General features: G+C 36.6%; 1 protein-coding gene across 2 annotated transcripts; it reads right to left on the bottom strand.

Annotated features, from left to right (window-relative positions):
- Positions 1-214: 214 nt before the first annotated feature.
- On the bottom strand, positions 215-19,579 carry crtc2 (CREB regulated transcription coactivator 2). 2 transcript variants are annotated; one of them, XR_015517160.2, is made up of 15 exons: positions 19,313-19,579; positions 16,677-16,778; positions 15,382-15,474; positions 14,682-14,743; positions 14,440-14,508; positions 12,909-13,009; positions 12,597-12,667; positions 12,440-12,483; positions 11,027-11,226; positions 9,117-9,559; positions 6,887-6,964; positions 6,350-6,816; positions 3,510-3,566; positions 3,265-3,403; positions 215-1,986 (listed from the first exon to the last, which is right to left on the bottom strand). XR_015517160.2 is itself a non-coding variant. In XM_087295996.2 (14 exons), the coding sequence occupies exons 1-14, from the start codon at positions 19,490-19,492 to the stop codon at positions 1,883-1,885; spliced, it is 2,280 nt and encodes a 759-aa protein (XP_087152122.2). In that variant the 5' UTR covers positions 19,493-19,579; the 3' UTR covers positions 215-1,882. The 2 variants fall into 2 exon arrangements, 1 of the variants encoding a protein (XP_087152122.2); XM_087295996.2 differs by having other exon boundaries at positions 6,350-6,964.
- Positions 19,580-20,520: the final 941 nt, after the last annotated feature.

Genomic DNA, 20,520 nt, shown 5'->3' with positions numbered 1-20,520 from the left:
TATAAGGGTGTGCGAGAGAAGATCGACTTCCGTAGTAGAGACGAAAAATACTATGGAAGTCAATTTTCCTAAAATTCTTCAAAATATCTTCTCTTGTGTTCGACAGAAGAAAGAAACTCAAACAGGTTTAGAACAAGTGGGGGATGAGTTAAGCTGAGAAACGTACAAATAAAATTAGTAAATCATTTACTAGCAACAATAATCGAAACATTAATTCTTGAATGTATTAGTCCACTTTTAATTGCAATACTTCAGGAATTTACACGTGTTTCTCGGTTTAAACTATATGAATAATCCTGTCAGGAAACTGTATTCCAATACGCATACTGAGAAAAGATTTGATACTGAACACAAATACTGAAAAATAACATCACCTCTACCAGAGAGTGATAAAGGAAAATCAGTATGAAAATATAATTAAACTGCATTATGAATATATATCTGAGATAAAACTGCATCAAAATTATATACCAACTAAAAGGCAGGTGTGGAGAAACACTTATCAAAGTCACAAAAACGACCCCGATTTAAAAAAACAAGCAAACACTGTAAAATAAAGACTTAATATGATTAAACCTATATTTAGTTTTGTTCTTAACTTGAAAGAGTACTTTATAATATTACATTCACCTTCAAAACTATATTTTGAGGTTATAATAGTTACAATATTTTCATATACTAGTTATTCTATGCTATATTAAAATGTGTAAATATGCACCCTATTAATCAATACATAAACAATCTACTCCATTTATAATTAAATAGAACCAAAACTTCATATTAAGGCACATAGACCTGCGACCTAAGACCTCTCTGTGTGCAAAAACTTTTTTTTATTTGTTCCCTTAAAGGAGCTTTAAGCCATTTTTATTTACATTCTATTAGACTATAAGAGCGTTTTCAGACCTGTAGATTGTTTGCTTTGTTACCAGAAAGCTACTTAATATGTTACAAAGTTGCATTTTCCTCTTGGTTCAGTTTGCTTTTACCATGTGACATTTAAAAAGTGCATCAAAATGTTCCATAAAGTCACATGTGCTTAAAAGATGGAAGCTAGCTCTCTGAAACTCTCACATGGTAACCCACTGAAGCTAAGCAGGGCTGCATCTGGTCAGTACCTGGATGGGAGACCACATGGGAAAGCTAGGTTGCTGCCAGGAGTGGTGTTGGTGAGGCCAGCAGGAGGCGCTCAACCTGCAATCTGTGTGGATCCTAACGCCCCAGTATAGTGAAGGGGACTCTATACTGCTCAGTGAGCAGCACATTTCGAATGAAACAATAATATCAAGGTCTTAACTCTCTGTGGTCCATAAAAATCCCAAGATGTCCTTTAAAAAAAGAGTGAAGGTTATTGCACACTCAATCTGACATTTTCATCCATAATTTTCGCACATTAAAAAATAAATTTGACATCACTTATGTGTGAATCTAATTGACACACTCCCTCTGAAACAATCGTCCGTGGGGGAAAAAATGAAATGGGTTTGATTTTTTCCCTTTTAGGAGGTGTTTTGACAGTTCAGAGCCACTATACAAGCAAAAAGCTAAATACAGAATGCCGACATTTGAGTTAACTTGATGACAAACAAAGTGCATAATATAAGACAGAATGTGGCGGACAGTTGAGAACCCCAATATGCTGGATTCAGTGACTGGCGCACCTCTCCCCACCACATTCGTTGATTATTTTGGTGCAAATGTAATTTCCATGTTCAAATATTCTTAAAAAAACTGAACAAAGAAAGAAATGTGTTCAGGTACTCAAACAAACCAGGTGTGAAAACGTTCTAGAGGCTACATTTCAAGTTAACTGGCAAAAAACATTCTTTAAAAAGGTACTTGTCTGAATTACTGTGTATTTTAGTGCACTTGTATGACACGTTCATGGCCAACCCAAATTACTGTCCAGACCAAAGGTTTCTAAGTCAAACTCCAGAACGGAGTCCGGCAGGCCTGAGATGTCCTGGTCCAGCCAGGATGACGGGTCTGAAAAAGAAGGAGAAACAATAATTATTAAGTTAATTAGAGGACAATATTTATTACTATTATTATTATTATTATAATTATACAAGGAAAAGCACATTGAGATTAAAAATCTCTTTTACAAGAGCACCCTGGCCAAAATTAGTCTACAGTTCACAAAGGTTTAACAAACAAATAACAGATAACATCATTCATCCATCAAAACACACATACAATGAGAATTAAAAACTATTCAGAGCATCTACATGCCGAAGTATCAAATGAAGTAGAAGAAATAAAGGCTATCTGCTTCATTGTTTGACTGATAAAACAACAAATCACCCATAAACCTATCAGCTACAGTATCATATTTGATTTGCATATTTTTAAGGCTTCTAAATTAAATCAGCTTGATCCAAACGTTTCTGGAAATATTGACATTTTATATTATAAGTAGTATTTAGATTTAAATTGCAAAAATAAGTCCAATGCACTTGTAAAATGTGAAAAAAAAAATATTTAAAAAACTTTTTTTAACAGGCCTATTCCTTAAAACTGTGCCTACACATTTTGGCAAACACTTGCAAGCCATGTCAATAAAGGCTTTTTAATATTTAGACTTGCTGTTTATTCTGATGAATCCCTTACCCAAAGAGCACCGACACCGACACATTAATTGACCTACCCCTAAGCCCGTTTTGTTTGATTTTAGTATTTAGATTTATTTTAAAGATCCTGTGAAGAGCCTTGAAATGTGCATGTTGTATTCAATGTTTGACGTAATCTCAACCGAAAAATGAAGAGAGGGCAGGACATAGTGTAGCTCCTCCCCTTTAAACAAATGCCAATAGTGTTTTGTTATGACAGCTCTGCCAGTGAGAGTGGTTGAGCTCAAGCAGAAAGTCAATGGTTACAGATTTCCAGCTTTCTTTAAAATATTTACCTTTGTGTAGAAACAGAAGAAAGACTCTAATAAAAGTTTTAAACAAGTGAAGGAAGAGTAAATGATGACAATAATTATATTTTAAAGTCATTTCCTCCTGAAATTTGGCTCCAAAACTAAGAGGAACACAGCCATTTAGACAGTCCTCTACAAAACAGTAGATTACTCTGTAAATAGACATTTGTGACCTTTAATTTTGACGCTTCCTTCATCGTTCATGCATTTCCTTTACTAAAACGCATTTACAAAATGTTAATTTTTAGCTGATGTCATCTAAAGGCTCAAAAACAAATTGATTTAGATTAGACTGTTCTCATCAGGCTTTACTGTGTTAAACTGCCAGCTCAAATCTATCTTACCAGATAAGTTGATGTTGAAAGCATTGTGTGTTTCTCCAGCGCTGCAGCTCTGGTTCTGCTGTTCTCTGCTTTCTGCAGCTTCACAGTGAAGCTCTGACCCTCTGCTGCCACCTAGAGGCTCCTTCTGTAGAGCTCCGAGCTGCACAAAGGACAAACACCATCAAAATCACACACACAAACCATATGGACAAAACAGTGTATAAGTGTGTAATCATAACTGATGATTTATGTAATAAACAACGTACCTGCTGGGAAAGGGCTTTTGCCTGGCTAGGGGTCAGATGTAAGCCGACATACGACTCCTGTAAGGGAAAAGGGGTTTGTAATCGTCAAGTATAGAACCTAGAATATGACATATTTTTAGTAGTTTCACACTTTTTTGTGATGTATATAATTCCACATGTGTTAATTAATAGTTTTGATGGCTTCAGTGTGAATCTACAATCTTCATAGTGATGAAAATAAAGAAAACTATTTGGATGAGAAGGTGCGTCCAAACTTTTGGTCTGTAATGTATGGTCCCTATAAGAAAGCATAGTAAATAACTGGAAATCCGGTGACCACAATAATCTAACACTTGGGAACGACTGTGGCTGGAGACAAAGTTCACAGAACTATGATCTCTGGACTTCTTTCAAGCGGTGGACTTCTACATTCTGATTGCTTGCTGCCACACCACATCATAGCTCATTATCTTGACTTGATTTCTCTCCTCGACGCCCACACTGGCAACCTCTCCGCTCCTCGCCACTTATCGCTGTCAGCTCCCATTGAAAATGAATGACTTCCAGATACTTTGACGCTCTCGCAGCCTTCTTTGTTAACGCACAGTAATCGTGGATGGCTGCTTCTCAATGAGGGCTGTCCATGCTAATGAGGAAGACTGTCACTAATGGGTGGGGCTTTCCCTCTTTGATGACATAAGCCCCTTGCACACAGTGATACCGGTAAATATCAGGAAAATTTCCGGAATGAATTTACCGGTAGATTCAAAAAAGTGCTGTTTACACAGGTATAGACGTTACGGAATTTTTCCAGAAAAGACCATTCACACATCACTTCTAAAATACCGGTAAATTCTGACATCATTACCCAGAAATGTCCACTTAACAGCTGCGCTTGTATTTATAAACATTTGATGACAGCACAAACTCTATGGATGGATCAGTATTGTGAACAACTTTGATGAAAACATAGAGAAACACTTTCACATGTCGGAATGTACCATGGTTTCCACTACTTTCATTCTTCTATGGCGGGACGCCACGCCAAAATTGATCCCGTCACAGCTACATTACAGCTTTTGAATCAAAACATTCAGTAGTTGGGTTTTTTTAATAGCGGGTGATAATCGCACCAAAATGTATTAAAGGTTAAGTGAATTATAACCCTTTAAGGATACATGCTGACTGACGGACTGACTGACTGACTGACTGACTGGCTGACTGACTGGCTGGGTGACTGGCTGGCTGACTGGCTGACTGGCTGACTGACTGGCTGACTGACTGACTGACTGACTGACTGACTGACTGGCTGACTGACTGACTGACTGACTGACTGACTGACTGGCTGACTGGCTGGCTGGCTGACTGACTGACTGACTGACTGACTGACTGACTGACTGACTGGCTGGCTGACTGGCTGACTGGCTGACTGACTGGCTGGCTGACTGACTGGCTGGCTGACTGACTGGCTGGCTGACTGACTGACTGACTGGCTGGCTGACTGACTGACTGACTGGCTGACTGGCTGGCTGACTGACTGACTGACTGACTGACTGACTGACTGACTGACTGACTGGCTGACTGACTGACTGACTGACTGGCTGACTGACTGACTGACTGGCTGACTGACTGACTGACTGACTGACTGGCTGACTGACTGACTGACTGACTGGCTGACTGACTGACTGGCTGACTGACTGACTGACTGACTGACTGGCTGGCTGGCTGACTGACTGACTGACTGGCTGACTGACTGGCTGACTGGCTGGGTGACTGGCTGGCTGACTGGCTGACTGACTGACTGGCTGACTGACTGGCTGGGTGACTGGCTGGCTGACTGGCTGACTGACTGACTGACTGACTGGCTGACTGACTGACTGACTGACTGACTGGCTGGCTGACTGGCTGGCTGGCCGGCTGACCGACTGACTGACCGGCCGACTGGCCGACTGACTGACTGACTGGCTGACCGACCGACTGACTGACTGACTGACTGACCGGCTGACCGACTGACCGACTGGCCGACTGGCTGACTGGCCGACTGGCTGACTGACTGGCTGACTGGCTGACCGACTGGCTGACTGACTGACTGGCTGACTGACTGACTGACTGGCTGACTGACTGACTGGCTGACTGGCTGACTGACTGACTGACTGGCTGACTGGCTGGCTGGCTGGCTGGCTGGCTGGCTGGCTGACTGGCTGACTGGCTGACTGGCTGACTGACTGGCTGGCTGACCAACCGACTGGCCGACTGACTGACTGACTGACTGACTGACTTGCTGGCTGGCTGGCTGACTGGCTGACTGACTGACTGACCAACTGGCCGACTGACCGACTGGCCGACTGACTGGCTGACTGACTGACTGACTGACTGACTGACCAACTGGCCGACTGACTGGCCGGCTGGCTGACTGACTGACTGACTGACTGACCAACTGGCCGACTGACCGACTGACTGACTGGCTGACTGACAGGTACGGGATGCGTGAGGCCAGCAAACACGACGTATAGCCGTTTCACTTTACTTCAGGAAGCATTAATGCCGCTCAATAGGTCTGTTGGAGACATTCATAAATATTCCTAGCAAATCTAATAAATGTTGAAGACATCCTTGTTACATAAACGCACGAAATCGCTCTTCAGCAGTGTTTATTTGAGAGCGCACAAGAAGATCAGCGCTTGAGCAGCGTATATTTGAGGGGGCGTGCAAGAGGTTTTATGCACGAGCAGAGGAAATCAGAAATCTTGCGCTCACCAGCTGCTTCATGGAAGCTGTGTTTAAACCCCTTATAAAAGTGATTTTGCTTAATAGGTGCCCTTTAAATGTAACTGCATCCTCATAATCCAAACATGTCTCACCTTGTTCAGCTCAAAACCTTTATCCGGTGACCCTGGATTCTGCTCCGTCTCTTTACAGTGAGAGACCGCTGCTGGAGTCTCTGGATTGGTGAGCTCAGACGGTGGTTTTGTGTCATCCTGCGTCTGCATGCAGTATCTGCGCTTCACCTGCGTGTGCTGCAGCTCATGCACCCCTGTGAAATGACTCCAGTTTTGCTCTTGATCAGGACACTGGATCGCTGTGTTTTGATGAAGCTGTTGATTTTGATACTGGTTCTGCTGATGCCACTGATTCTGCTGCTCTTGATGATGATGATGATGCTGGATCTGTGGGTAGAGCGGTGCATGCTGGGTAAACGCTTGCTGTGGTGGATACTGTAAGTGCGGCTCAAATTTAGCATGTGTTTGTGGGTGTTTGTGAACTGGGCTGTGTTTTTGTCTCTGATTGTGTGTTTGCTGATGTTCGTTGTGAATCCACTGCTCCAGCTCTGGGATAGACTGATACTGTGGCTCCGGATGGAAGTACTGGCGCAGTGGCTGATGGGAAAGCGGAGGCGCGGGTCTGATGTGATGAGAGCAGGGATATGCTGGTGGTTTGGTCTCCTTATGGACTTTGCAGGAGTTTAGCAGAGCACCCTGAGGGACACAGTCAGTGCATTAGAAGCTGAATAATGGCAAGCATGCAATAATGAAAGAAATTAAAACAAGAAGGATTGAAGACTGCTAATGAAAGGAATTTAGGACCTTTTAAATGGCGATTAAATAGATTATTTTGACCAACTGGATGTTTAGTTAACAGTAAAATCTGTTATTGTTTAACTAAAACTATTATAATCATTTTCGGTAACTGATTTAAATAATAATACTATAAATAATGATAATAATTGAGTCTAAAGGCCCATGCACACAGAGATGTTTTTTGCTAGCGTTTTCCGTCGATGTTTAACGCCTCGTGACTAAATAACAGGCGTCAATTTGATCGTGCACACCAACGCACAAAACGGCAGGCGCAAAAGCATCATTTTTAAAAATAAACGCCTCATGCTCATTTTTTTATTTTGACACGCCACATTAAAACCTTCTCCACCAATCAGATCGGCACTTTTGTTTACGTGCACGGAGCTGCTGAAGTTACAGTAAACAGCACTTGAAGGCGCTCAAGCGCTAAACTGTCAATGCGAGCGCACATTGAAGAAGATGCCCATAGGCGATTTGAACGTGGAGCTGCTTATTGCACTGGTGAACTATCATTTCATCATCGCATCATCGTAACTTTAACAACAAGCATCTGAACTTCCTCTCCTCCTCTTCTTCTGTGTTATAAGCGGGTGTCAGAAGCTTAAAGTTGTGTAGCGCCATCTAACGTCAAAAGAGTGATTTTGCATACTCTTCAGCTTGACCCCCGTGAAAAGCGCTTGGGTTTGAGTACTGAAAAACGTCTCGTAAAACGCTGACGAAAAGCGTCCCGGTGTGTAGGAGCCTTAAAGGCCCGTTCACACCGAGACGTTTTTTGCTCGCTTTTTATGTCGACGTTCAACACCTAGTGACTTAACAAAGAGCGTCAATGTGATCGTGCACACCAACGTGCAAAACGGCAGGTGCAAAAGCGTCATTTAAAAAAAAAAAGCGTCATTTCTTTTTTTTTTGGTTTGTTTTGACGCCCCGCGTCAAAACAACCATCCATGCTAGTTCGAATCGTCAGTAAGTTTAACAACAAGCGTGTTAACTTTCTCTCTTCTTCTCTGTGTTACAAGCAAATCTCAGAAGCTTAAAGTTGTGTAGCCCCATCTAACATCAAGGAGTGATTTTGCATACTCTTCAGCTCGACGCCAGAGGAAATCGCTTGAGTTTGAATCCGGAAAAACTTCTCGTAAACGTCTCATAAAACGCTGACAGCAAGAAGGTCGCTGGTTCGAGCCTCGGTTGGGTCAGTTGGCATTTCTGCGTGGAGTTTGCATGTTTTTCCTGCATTCGCGTGGATTTCCTCCAGGTGCTCCGGTTTCCCCCATTGTCCATAGTGTATGTGTGTGTGAATGAGTGTTTGTGGATGTTTCCCAGAGATGGGTTGCAAGAAAAGAAAAGAAGCCGAAAAGGCAATAATGCTGACTTAAACTGTATAAATATAAGATTAATAATATAAACTAAAATATAATCATAAGATTAATAAAACACATATAAAATAAATCATAAGATTAATAATATAAAACAATATATTAATTCAATGAATATTGAATATACTGCTTTGTTTAATTTGTGCATCATTGACTATTAACTAAAATTAATTAAACAAATAGTAATAATCAAAAAAAGAAATACTGAAATCAGATTATATTTTTAAGAAATACAGAAAATCTGAAATATTGCCATGGCAAATATCTGAAGTGAAACAATATAATAAATAGAAATATAAATGAATTGAAATAGAATGAAATACACCCATTAAAAATGCTAAAAACTAAGCATCACTAATGCAGTGATAAACTCTTGTAAGCCCAAACATCTTTCACTTGTTCCAAACCAATTTGACTTTCTTTCTTCTGTTGAACACAAAAGAAGATATTGTGAAGAATGCTGGAAACCTGTAACCATTGACTTCTATAGTAATTTGTTCCAACAACCAGCATTCTTCACAATATCTTCTTTTGTGTTTAACAGAAGAAGAAAAAAACTTGTAAAGGTTTAAAACCTCATGAGAGAAAAATAAACAATGAGCTAATTTTAATTTTTGGGCAAACTGTCACTTTAAGACGTGCATGATTATCAGTCTGACTATCATTAATGCTCTTACCTGTGCTATAGAAGGCAGAGTTGGAGACGCTGTGGGTGAAAACTGTTTGGGATGCTGCCAGCGGGACTCTCCTCCACTTGGCACGATGAGCGGGCTGAGCTGGGCTCTCTTCCGGGACGTCCCGCCAGCGACACGAGGAGACCCAGAGACAGAGGAGGAGGAGCAGGACCCGGATCCTCCGATTCCACTGCTGATGCTGCAGCGGCTTGCGGACGACTGGACGGACTGGTTGCTTAGTGACGAGCTGCTGAGCGAGGAGCGCAGGGACTGGTTGCTGAGCGAGGACTGCAGGGAAGAGTTGCTGAGGGACAGACGGGACGACACGGAGCTCAGGGAACTGGGCAGGGAGAGGCTGCTGAGACAGCTCTGGATGCTGGGATTGCTGAGCGAAGAAGACTGGAGCAGAGGGTTGCTTAAAGACGCCTGAAGGGGTGAAGACAGACCTGTACACAGCAAGCGGTGGAGAAACTTCAGTGTTTTGTTACATCTTTTCAATGCTTTACAATAAAATACAATTATACGAGTCCAGAGCAGTGCTTTCTATCACCATTTCATGATAATATATTTATATACAATATACAAATAATAAAAATAAAAGAATAAATATTACATCTATTAAAAAAGGCATTTTATGACAGTCAAAGTTTCGGTTAACACTTAAGAATAGTATAAAGCTGGGATTGCTGAGTGAAGAATGCAGCAGAGAGTAGCGTATAAGATAGATTTCCACACAGCAAGCGGTGGAGAAACTTCAGTGTTTTTTGTTTACTTGCATCAATATTTTTCCAGTGCTTTATTTTTGGATTATTCATTACATTTTTTCAATGTAACCTCAATTTTTAAAGTGCATATAATGTAGACACACACATTTATTTATTTATTTAATTATATTTTTAAAAAATCAAAGTTGGGCTAATAATTCTGACTTCAACTGTGTGTGTATATATATATATATATATAGTTAAAGTCAGAATTATTAGCCCCCCCCACCCCCCTTCCCCCCCCCCCCCCCCGTTTAGTTTTTTTTTCTTTTCTTTTTAAAATATTTCTAAAATGATAATTAACAGAGTAAGAAAATTATCACAGTATGTCTGATAATATTTTTTCTTCTGAAGAAAGTCTTATTTGTTTTATTTCGGCTAGAATAAGAGCAGTTTTTAATTTTTTAAAAACATTTTCAGGTCTATATTATTAGCCCCTTTAAGATATTTATTTTCGATAGTCTACAGAACAAATCATTGTTATACAATAACTTGACTAATTACTCTTACCTGCCTAATTAACCTAGTTAAGCCTTTAAATGTCACTTTAAGATGTATAGAAGTGTCTTGAAAAATACCTAGTCAAATATTATATACTATTATTCACTATTTATTTAAACAAATATTAGTTTATAGTAATGTATTAGTATTTTTAACTAATTTACTTGTTTTGTTTTTGTATTTCTATTTACTTTTTTTTATTAAAGAAGTATTTTAAAAAGGAAATAACATTAAAAATGCATCCAAAAAATTTAACTGAACAACTAAATATGTAAAATACATATTAAATGTATAAATAAAAAAACGTAGCTGATGACTGTCAAAGTTAACACTTTGTTAAAAAAAAATAGACCCTTTGCATTTTCATTTGTAATATTTGCTTTATATTATTTATAAGTACGAAAACAAAAACATCAAGATTTAACTTGACAAACAACAAGACTTTAACTCTCTCTAAAAGACTCTCAATCCATAGAGATTCTTAATGCAAAGCAAATATTGTGCAAACAATATTTACACGTTTATTTTTTACAATTAATATTTACATGTTATACAGTATGAATTCATAAAAAAATATATACAAATTTCAAAGAGTCCAAACCTCTCTGCATTAATGTAATTGAAACAACGGCAGCTCCTGAAACACACCTGGTAAGCTGAAGTCTGCCATGATGTCAGGGTGTGTAGAAGTGCTGTTCAAAAGATTTGTTCCACTCTGAGGCTCAGACTCCAGTCCGCCAGGCAGTGGTGAAGGCAGATGAAGGCTGGAGAGATCCGGAAGAGACCCGCTCGTACTGAGAGCTGACGGGACGGGGAGAGAAGAGACCTGCTGATCAGGTGATGGGAAACTGTGAGAGAAACAGCAAAACACAGACTCATTATAGAAGAAAAACTAACAGCCTAAAGGTGCAGTATGTAGGATAGCGGTCCAAATTCAAAATTTTGGAGGGTTTTTTTCACCCAGCCACTCAGACGACGACTCCACACACACCTAAAGATCGAGCCTTACACTGTAAGCTCTGCTGATGTTTATGATAATTAGTGCTGTCAAAAAAAAATTGTAATAACAAGATCCAAGATTAAAGTTTGTATTTACATAATATATACATGTGAACTGTGTATATATGTATAATTAAATACACACCCATACCATACATAAAATACAAAAATATACAAAAGAAACATATTTACATACATATTTATGTATATAATTTGTTTTATATGTTTTTTATTTGTTTTAAATATTTATACATATTGATATGCATGACTATATTGCATAATTTATTTGTTTATGGGCAGCACGGTGGTGTAGTGGGTAGCACAATCACCTCACAGCAAGAAGGTCGCTGGGTCAGTTGGTGTTTCTGTGTGGAGTTTGCATGTTCTCCCCGTGTTTGTGTGTATTTCCTCCGGGTGCTCCGGTTTCCCCCACAAGTCCAAAGACATGCTCTATAGGTGAATTGGGTAAGCTAAATTGGGTATCCGCTGCGTAAAACATATGCTGGATAAGTTGGCGGTTCATTCCCTGATTAATAAAGGGACTAAGCCGAAAAGAAAATGAATGAATGATATTTGTTTATATTTGTAAGCACAAAATATTTACAGAACACACTAATATTAACTTTTATTTTGGATTTACTTTGACAGCACTAATAATAATTGAATTGTTTGCAAAATAAAAACCACCTTATGTGCATTTTTTTATAACTACAATCTGTGTCTTATTTCAAAGGTTGCTTCTGTCCTCAGGAGATCACATTTTCGGCTGTGCTTGCATACATTAAGGCACCAAGACAAACCGGGGTGCCAAAATATAATTGGGTAAACTGGCAGTGGGCGGAGTTACTCAGACCAAAACAAAGACAGACATTCGTCACAGAAAACACACACTTTTCAAAGGAGAATATCTGACTTTAGAATTGTTTTTCAGATAAACAAGTATGTTCCCCTAGCTTGTTTCTTAAATATTCCCAAACAATACCAATATGGTATTGATTTAGAAAGTGAGAGTCAAAAACTAACATACAGAGCTTTTAATGATGAGGACTGAATGAAACTTACTGAACAACGGGTGTTTCACATCCTGATGAGGCCATGGGGGATAACTGCAAGCAAAGATCATTATGAAATAATAATTTTATTAAAAATTTAAGAACATTATAAGCTTTAATTTATGAAACAGTATATCATCCTAATGTCAACAAGGCAGAAGGCAAACCTTCTTCAGTTTAGGAGACTGTGTTTCCTCCTGGATATTTTCTTCAATCAGTGGAGCAGGAAGTGCAAACCCTAAAACAGGTGTAATTGCTTTATTAATGTTGTCTTACAAAAAAACACACAGTAAAACAGAAATATCAATAATAAATATTTTTGCAATTTTAAATAAATTAATTTCCACAGTATTCTACAATATTGCAGTCAGACACTCTAAAATCTTGATGGAAACGCACCCGATTCAAATATGTTTTGCAAACTCTGAAGAGATTCACTTTACGTTAGGATAGAAAAAGAAATAAACCGTTAAACTCACCACAGTGTCTGGTTTGGGTGTTTAGGGTTTGTGTAGATTTCAGGTGGCCGTGTAGTTGAGTGTTTCGCACACTGGTGTGGAGGGCCGAGTCCGAATTGGTTCTGAGAAAAATGAACAAGAGGTATAAACATTGTGATCTGGGATTGTTCTAGAGGGCGAATGCTCATTCATTTTCCTTTGTCCCTTTATTCTTCAAGGGGTCGCCACAGCGGAATGAACCGCCAACTTATCCAGCATATGTTTTACACAGCGGATACCCTTCCAGCTGCAACCCAGTACTGGGCAACACAATGATTATATATAATAGAATATAATAAAAAAGACCAGCTGGTGCCAAATAGCTCATATTCTTTCTTGAAGCCTATTCGTGGATTGTGTTCAATTTATTAATTATTGTATCGCTTTTAATGTTTTAACTCCCATAAAATTATGATGTCTCATTGTTTAGGCTGCTGCTATATTTGCACATGGATACAGAAAATTATGGATAGACCCACTCATACGCAAGCTTTAGTGATAGTCAGTTTTTAAAAGACATGGGATTTTTGTGCAGCATGTTTCCTTTCAGATAAAACTAACTATTAATTTTATTTTAAAATACTATAACTGTATTAATGCCTCTCTCACTTGAAATGATTCGTGGTCAAACTTCGGGAAGTGGAAGTATTATGGTTTTAACAACATTAAAACTTTCTTTTCAGAAAAGTGTTCAGTAAAGCAAAATATTTGCATGTAACGTCAAAATAAAGGTTGTTTCACTTCAAACATGCTAACAAAAAATAAATATATAACCTATAACCGGCCCTGTTGTCTTAATGAGGAAAATATGTCTTAACAAAATCCTGTTTTTACAAGAAAAGGCCTTTTATAACAATAGAAGTGGAAAAAAAATAAAAGCCTATAGTAGGCTAGCCTGTGTGTGGCAGCATTGCCACTGTGAATGAGTCGGGTCTGTCTTGTTTCGGAATATAAAAAAACAAGCCTTTATTTGTTTTTGTTTTCTGGTGATTTTATTTTTTGTTATTCGAAAAAAAAATTAAAATCAAATCATTTTTGAATTTAGGTTTTTCGTTTTTCACCATGAAAATAAAAAATGTTTCAAATTTCAATATTTGCTTTTGAATTATAAAACAAAAATAAAAAAACGGCTCATTTTTTTAAAAATTTTTTTTATTAATGTCTGTTTCTAAAATTAAAATCCAATGACCAAAAGATACACTGACCAGCCGGGACTCGAACCAGCGACATTCTTGCTGTGAGGCAACAGTGATAACCATTGAGTCACCGTGTCTCCCCTGAATATGATATTAAGCATTTTAATTTTGTAGTTTTTATCTCTTTTATTCTTATTGTGCAATGATTCGTTTAATCTTCTTTATGTAAAGCACTTTGAATTACCATCAGCTATGAAGAGTGCTATTTACAGTAAATAAACTTCCCTTGCCAATTAGAGAGATCAATGGGAGTCACAAAAATGATCACATAAGCACAAGTTCTTATCTTGATCTAAACACTGAAGAGTTGTGTTTACCTGTTTAGAGCAGTGAGAGGAAGACGGACCATCTGGCTCTTCTCAGTGGCAGAGCAACTGGACCAGTTTCTGGAGGCACACAAGCAGCCTTTAATTAACGTACTGGCAGGAACAAAAGCTCAGGATGTTTATCTATCCATCTGAGGGCAACTTCAGTGTGTAAAATTAAAACTTTGTGAATCTTTTATCACCTGAATGTCATGATTATGGCAGATTCGAGCACAGTTTATTTATAGTCTTACCTTCTCCAGGCTGGAGCTCGAGGAGGAGAGAGGTGTGAAGAGAGATACGGAGCGCTATCAAACTATAAACGTTCAGTTAAGGCTTCATTTGAAAAAAGAAATCCAGAAATCCTTTCAACCAATCCAGTTTATACTAAATCTGCAATTGTTAAACTTACTGAACATTTAATAAATAATTTTACAAAATATAAACATATTATTCATTATTTTTCAGTAAGAATTTTATTAATTCCTAATACTCAACAAGGCTGCATTTATTTGATCATTCATTCATTCTCCTTTGGCTTAGTCAATTTATTCATCAGGAGTCGTCACAGTGGAATGAACCACCAACTTATCCAGCATATGTTTTACACAGCGGATGCCCTTCCAGCTGAAACCCATCACTGGGAAACACTCATACACTCTAATTCACACACATGCACTACAGGCAATTTAGCTTACCCAATTCACCTATAGCGCATGTCTTTGGACTGTGGGGGAAACCAGAACACCCGGAGGAAACCCATGCAAACTCCATACAGAATTGCCAACTGGCCCACCCGAGACTCAAACCTGCAACCTTCTTGCTGTGAGGCGACAGTGCTAACCACTGAGCCACCGTGCCGCCCTTATTTTACCATTAATACTGTAAATGTGCAGTAATATTGTGAAATGATGGTTTCTATGATGTTTTTACAATTTTTTAAACAGAGGATACATGTCTCCTGTAAGGCCTGCTGAGAGGACTGGGCTGGACATCTCTGTATTCCTCATCGGCCTCCAGAAGCTGCTGGGTGAGGCAACTTGGGTACTGTAAACAGATTAATAAAAAAAAAAAAAACCCTGTTAAAAATTATTAAAAATACAATTTAAATAAAATAAAACTGTTTAACATCTTCAAAGCTAAATGTAAAATAAAATTATCACATGGAAAAAGACATCCTCAGTTCATTTTCTGGCGTTATCTAAAGCCTGTGAAAAAGGTGTTAGCAGATTTTAGGGTAATAGTAGGGTTAAATAGCTATTTAATTATTTTGGCTTTCTCAGTTGCAATATACGGTTGAAGTCAGAATTATTAGCCCCCCTTGAATTATTAGCCCCCGTTTATTTATTTATTTTTTGTCCTTAAAATGGTTTTTAAAAACTTTAAAACTGCTTTTATCCTAGCCAAAATAAAACAAATAAGACTTTATCCAGAAGAAAAAATATTATCAGACATACTGTGAAAATTTCCTTGCTCTGTTAAACATCATTTGAGAAATATTTTTAAAAATAAAATAAAATAAAAATTCTGACTTCAACTGTTTATAGTAATTTCCAAAAATTTTATATTTTATGAACTATTTATTGATCTTTAAAAATGTTTTAATTAAATGCACAGATTTAGATTTTGATCTTTAAATGCATTTAAACATTGTTTAATAAAAAACACTAATACAGAAAACAAAGAACCCCCCAATTTCCATTAAACCAAAGTTAAAGAGATGGTTCATTTACTCACCCCTTACTTGCTTCAAAACTTTATAAGTTTCTTTTTTTCTGTTAAACACAAATATATCAATGCTGAAAACCTGTAACCATTGACTTCCATAGTAATTGCTTATCAGGTTTTTAACATTCTTCAAAATATCTTCCTTTGTGTTTGACAGAAGAAAAAACTCATAAAGGTTTGGAACCACTTGAGGGTGAGGAAATAGTGAATACATTTTAAATTTGGGCGAAGTATCACTTATAAGGAATAGTTCACTCAAAAAAATTGACATTTTGTCATCATTTACTTGTATCAAAGCTGTGTTTTCAATTCTTTCTTCTGTTGAAGACAAATGAAGATATACTGAAGAATGAAACAACCATTGACTTCCTACTATGGATGTCAATGGCTGCTTTTTATCTTCAAAATATCTTCAGAAGAAACTCATAAAAGTTTTGAACCACTTAAATGCAAGTAAATTATGAAGAAATTGTATTTTTTGGGTGAACTATCCCTATAATAAATAAATCAAAATCCCACACCTGTGTCTCCGCGGAGCATCTTGACATCTGATTGACGTTTGGTAGTGATCCTCCATAATACGGCACCGGGTCTCTGGTTTGCCGAACTCTCTCAGCTTCAACCTGTGCATTGAATAAATGGCCATCAGTCAGATTAACAGCGATGGTTTAACACAAACCTCACAGCCTGCTCTACCCTCAGGGGAACTTAGGCCTGTTGCATCATAATTTAAAGCAGACACCGTACCTGAGATTTACAGATCTCTGCTTCATCCTGTAACACTGATGTAAAACAGACCCGCGATGAGTGACAGACAAAGTGCTATTATTAAGTATGTACATAATCCATGTGGAGCTGCTGAATCACAATCCATATACAGGTTGTAAAAGACTTAACCTATTTATCCGTGACAACAAATCGCTTTTGAGAGGTCTAGAAAACTACTGTTTAACTTTGTTTTCCTTAAATACAAATCCTGTACATTATATATTAAGATTTAGTTCAGCCAATAATGATAATTTTGGTTGTTTATTTAACCCTAAACCATGCAAGCTGTAGATGATTTTGAACATTATTTTTAGCTGAAACTGGGATTATTGTTGTTTCATACATTGCGAGTTAACCACATTTTTCATTTTGAGAGTCAAAAAACATATACATGCAAAATAAAATGAACACCTGTGACTCCTGACAATATTTTGCGGTCGTATGAAGCAAAATGATCAGCCTGTGCATGAAACTGAACTCTATTTACATTATTATTATTGTATTATTATTATTACAGGCTAATTTGTAAACATGCTCATGACCATTTGAAGAGGCTTTGGATTTAAAGTTATTGTGTTGTAAATAATGTTAATTTCTTGCACTGACCCATTTATTTGCCATTCACTAAGATCTCAGTGTTATGTCAAAGTATTAATTTTTTTCTGGATGTTTTGTTTCTTCTTTGACTTTAAAAATACTGATAGTGCTGTTAATTTGCACTGAAGGAATCACCAAAGTGTCAGCTAAAAATCTACTTTAATCTTCTACTGAAGAAAAAAAGTCACCTACATCTTAGATGGCCTGAGGGTGAGAAAATAATCTTTTGTTTTGCATCTGTCTCACATAAGTCACTCAATACATAATAAGTAAACGCACCGAGACACTGAGACACTTTTAAAAAGTAACTGATTGATTTCAGATTAGAACTGTTTAGAGCTCAAAGTAGTGTTACTTGAAAAAGAAACAAATCAAAATTAAAATAATAATAATAATAACAATAATAATTAAAGGTGATTTTTTATTATTAAATATGAATTACTTTGTGGATTATCTTATCTTTCCCCCTACATTTGTCTGATTATTACATTATTATATTAAATGTTATTTATTAAATAATATTAGATTACATTATTTAAACTTTCAGTAGGATCTTAAATACCATCTTTGTTTTTTATATTGCAATGACAACAGGCAATTACAATAAAAAAACAGCAGATTAAAGTGTAGTAAAAATAATACAGATGTTACTTTTTTGCAACAAGAAAAATATGACAATTTTAAAGAAGTATAACAAAGAGAAAGTCAGTGAGAAAAAAAAGAATCGCTGAAAAATGTATTAAAAATTTTAAAAAGAGAGAAAAGGCACATGAAAAAATAATACAAATGAATGCAGAATATTAAAAAAGGCACGTTTTAGAAGTTTTAACTGCTTTCTTGTTATTTAAAGACCATCTTTGTAGTATTATTTTTTTAACCTAAGCAGTTAAAACTTCATGATTTACCGCGGTTTGGAAAAGTCAAGGTTTTAACACTGTCATCCGCTGCATAAAAACGTGCTGGATAAGTTGGCGGTTCATTCTGCTGAGGTGACTCCGGATTAATAAAGAGACTACTACGCCGACAAGAAAATGAATTAATTCATAAAATCATATTTTCATAATATTATCATATTTTGTATGGTAAGAGTCAAACTAATACAAATTTTACGTAATTAAATATTATTTAATATAAATTAAAATATAATATTATTATATAAATTTAATGTTATGTAATAATAATATCATAAAATAAAATATTATAATTATTACATTTGCAAATATGTATACACATATATATATATATATATATATATATATATATATATATATATATATATATATATATATATATATATATGTGTGTGTGTGTGTGTGTGTGTGTGTGTGTATATATATATATATATATATATATATATATATATATATATATATATATATATATATATATATATATATATATATGTATGAAGTAGTAAGGGTGCATTTTAGAACTGTTGGGCCCCATGGCTGGAATTGCTTAGGACCCCCAAATCACTAAATCCGCCCCTACATGTGTAAATAAATAAGTTCAAAAGGGGGTGATACAAGTTACTCTAGCCTTCCCTTTTTTATTATATACCTTTTTTTTCTTCTTGGTTGAATGTTTCTGAAAGACCACTTCCTAAGAAAAGTCAATAGCTGTATCTAAAACTGACCGGTTGTCACAAATCAATACACTAACCAGGCAAACAACAGCATTCTGAAGTTTATACAGACCCTTCAGCTTCGAAAATATTACAAAAAAGTACCCTGGTAAAATTATGTGTCAGCTGTGGTAAAAAGTGACATGTTCTGTATTGAGCTGGACTCACCCTGATGGAAGTAATGTCCATCATAACCTCTCGAAAAGCTGCGGTTTCTTCAGCCTGTCGCTGGTTGTGCAGGGCGATTTTCTCGCTGAATTTGCGCGGATTGCAGCTTCCAGGCGTCGGTCCGGGTCCGGGCCCCTGTCCGTGTCCTATTTCCCCGAGGCCAGCGCCTGAAAAATGCATTATTCCGACAAACGAGAAAAATTAAAGCTGGCTGACACGGCCAGAGTTCGGTAAGTGACCCAAGAAAGCAAGACTTTTGACAACGACGAGCGGTGCATTGTGGGTAATGGAGTCCTGAAGGCTGTAGTAAACACCGTTGCCAAGCTCATTCGTTATCTGTGCAGCGCACACGCCCAGCTACTGTCGAGAAGAGAAAAAAACAACACGGGTATCTTGGGAAACGTAGTTTGTGATAATTTAACGAAGGTTGTGACTGAAAATAATACGTTATTGAAATCTGTTTTCTGAAATCTAATTTGAGTGTTTTGTTTAAAAATACGTTAATAAAAATATGTCGGACATATTACTTCCGTTGTTCATTGAACAGGTGGATTCTCAAAAATAGATTGACCATTATATATTGATGCTTTTAAATATGGAGGACGAAACCTGCAAAAACAATAAATAAATACGCAAATATATAAATAAATGAGTAACTAATATATACATTCTTGCATAAATAAAATTATGAATAAATAGATTTGTAAATAAATAAATAAATGTATATACAAATCCAAAAATCCCTGCATAAATAAATATATAAATAATTAATAGTGTAGGCAGGTAAATAATTAAATAAATTACACCAATGTTGGGGAAATACAAAAATGATAATGCCCCCAACCCCAAGTAAATACATACATAAATTCATGCATACAAAATAATATATATATATATATATATATATATATATATATATATATATATATATATATATATATATATATATATATATATATATATATATATAAATCTACAAATTCTTGCATAAATAAATATATAAATAATTAATAGTTTAGGCAAGTAAATAATAAGATAAATTACCCTAAATGTTGGGGGAATAAGAAAATGCTAAACTACTCAAAAGAAAAACTTCAAATGTTAATTTATTCATTCTCATTAGCATGTTGACCTGAGGAAAAGTAAATATGGAAAATGGGAAATGTTTGAAAGGACGAAAAATAAACTTTCAGTTAAGCATTTTCTTA

This window comes from Danio rerio, chromosome 19, assembly GCF_052040795.2.
Source record: "Danio rerio strain M-AB ecotype USA chromosome 19, GRCz13ab, whole genome shotgun sequence".
Classification (NCBI taxonomy): Eukaryota; Metazoa; Chordata; class Actinopteri; order Cypriniformes; family Danionidae; genus Danio; species Danio rerio.
The sequence above is the reverse complement of the archived record's forward strand: the minus strand, read 5'-3'. Positions and strand labels throughout refer to the sequence as shown.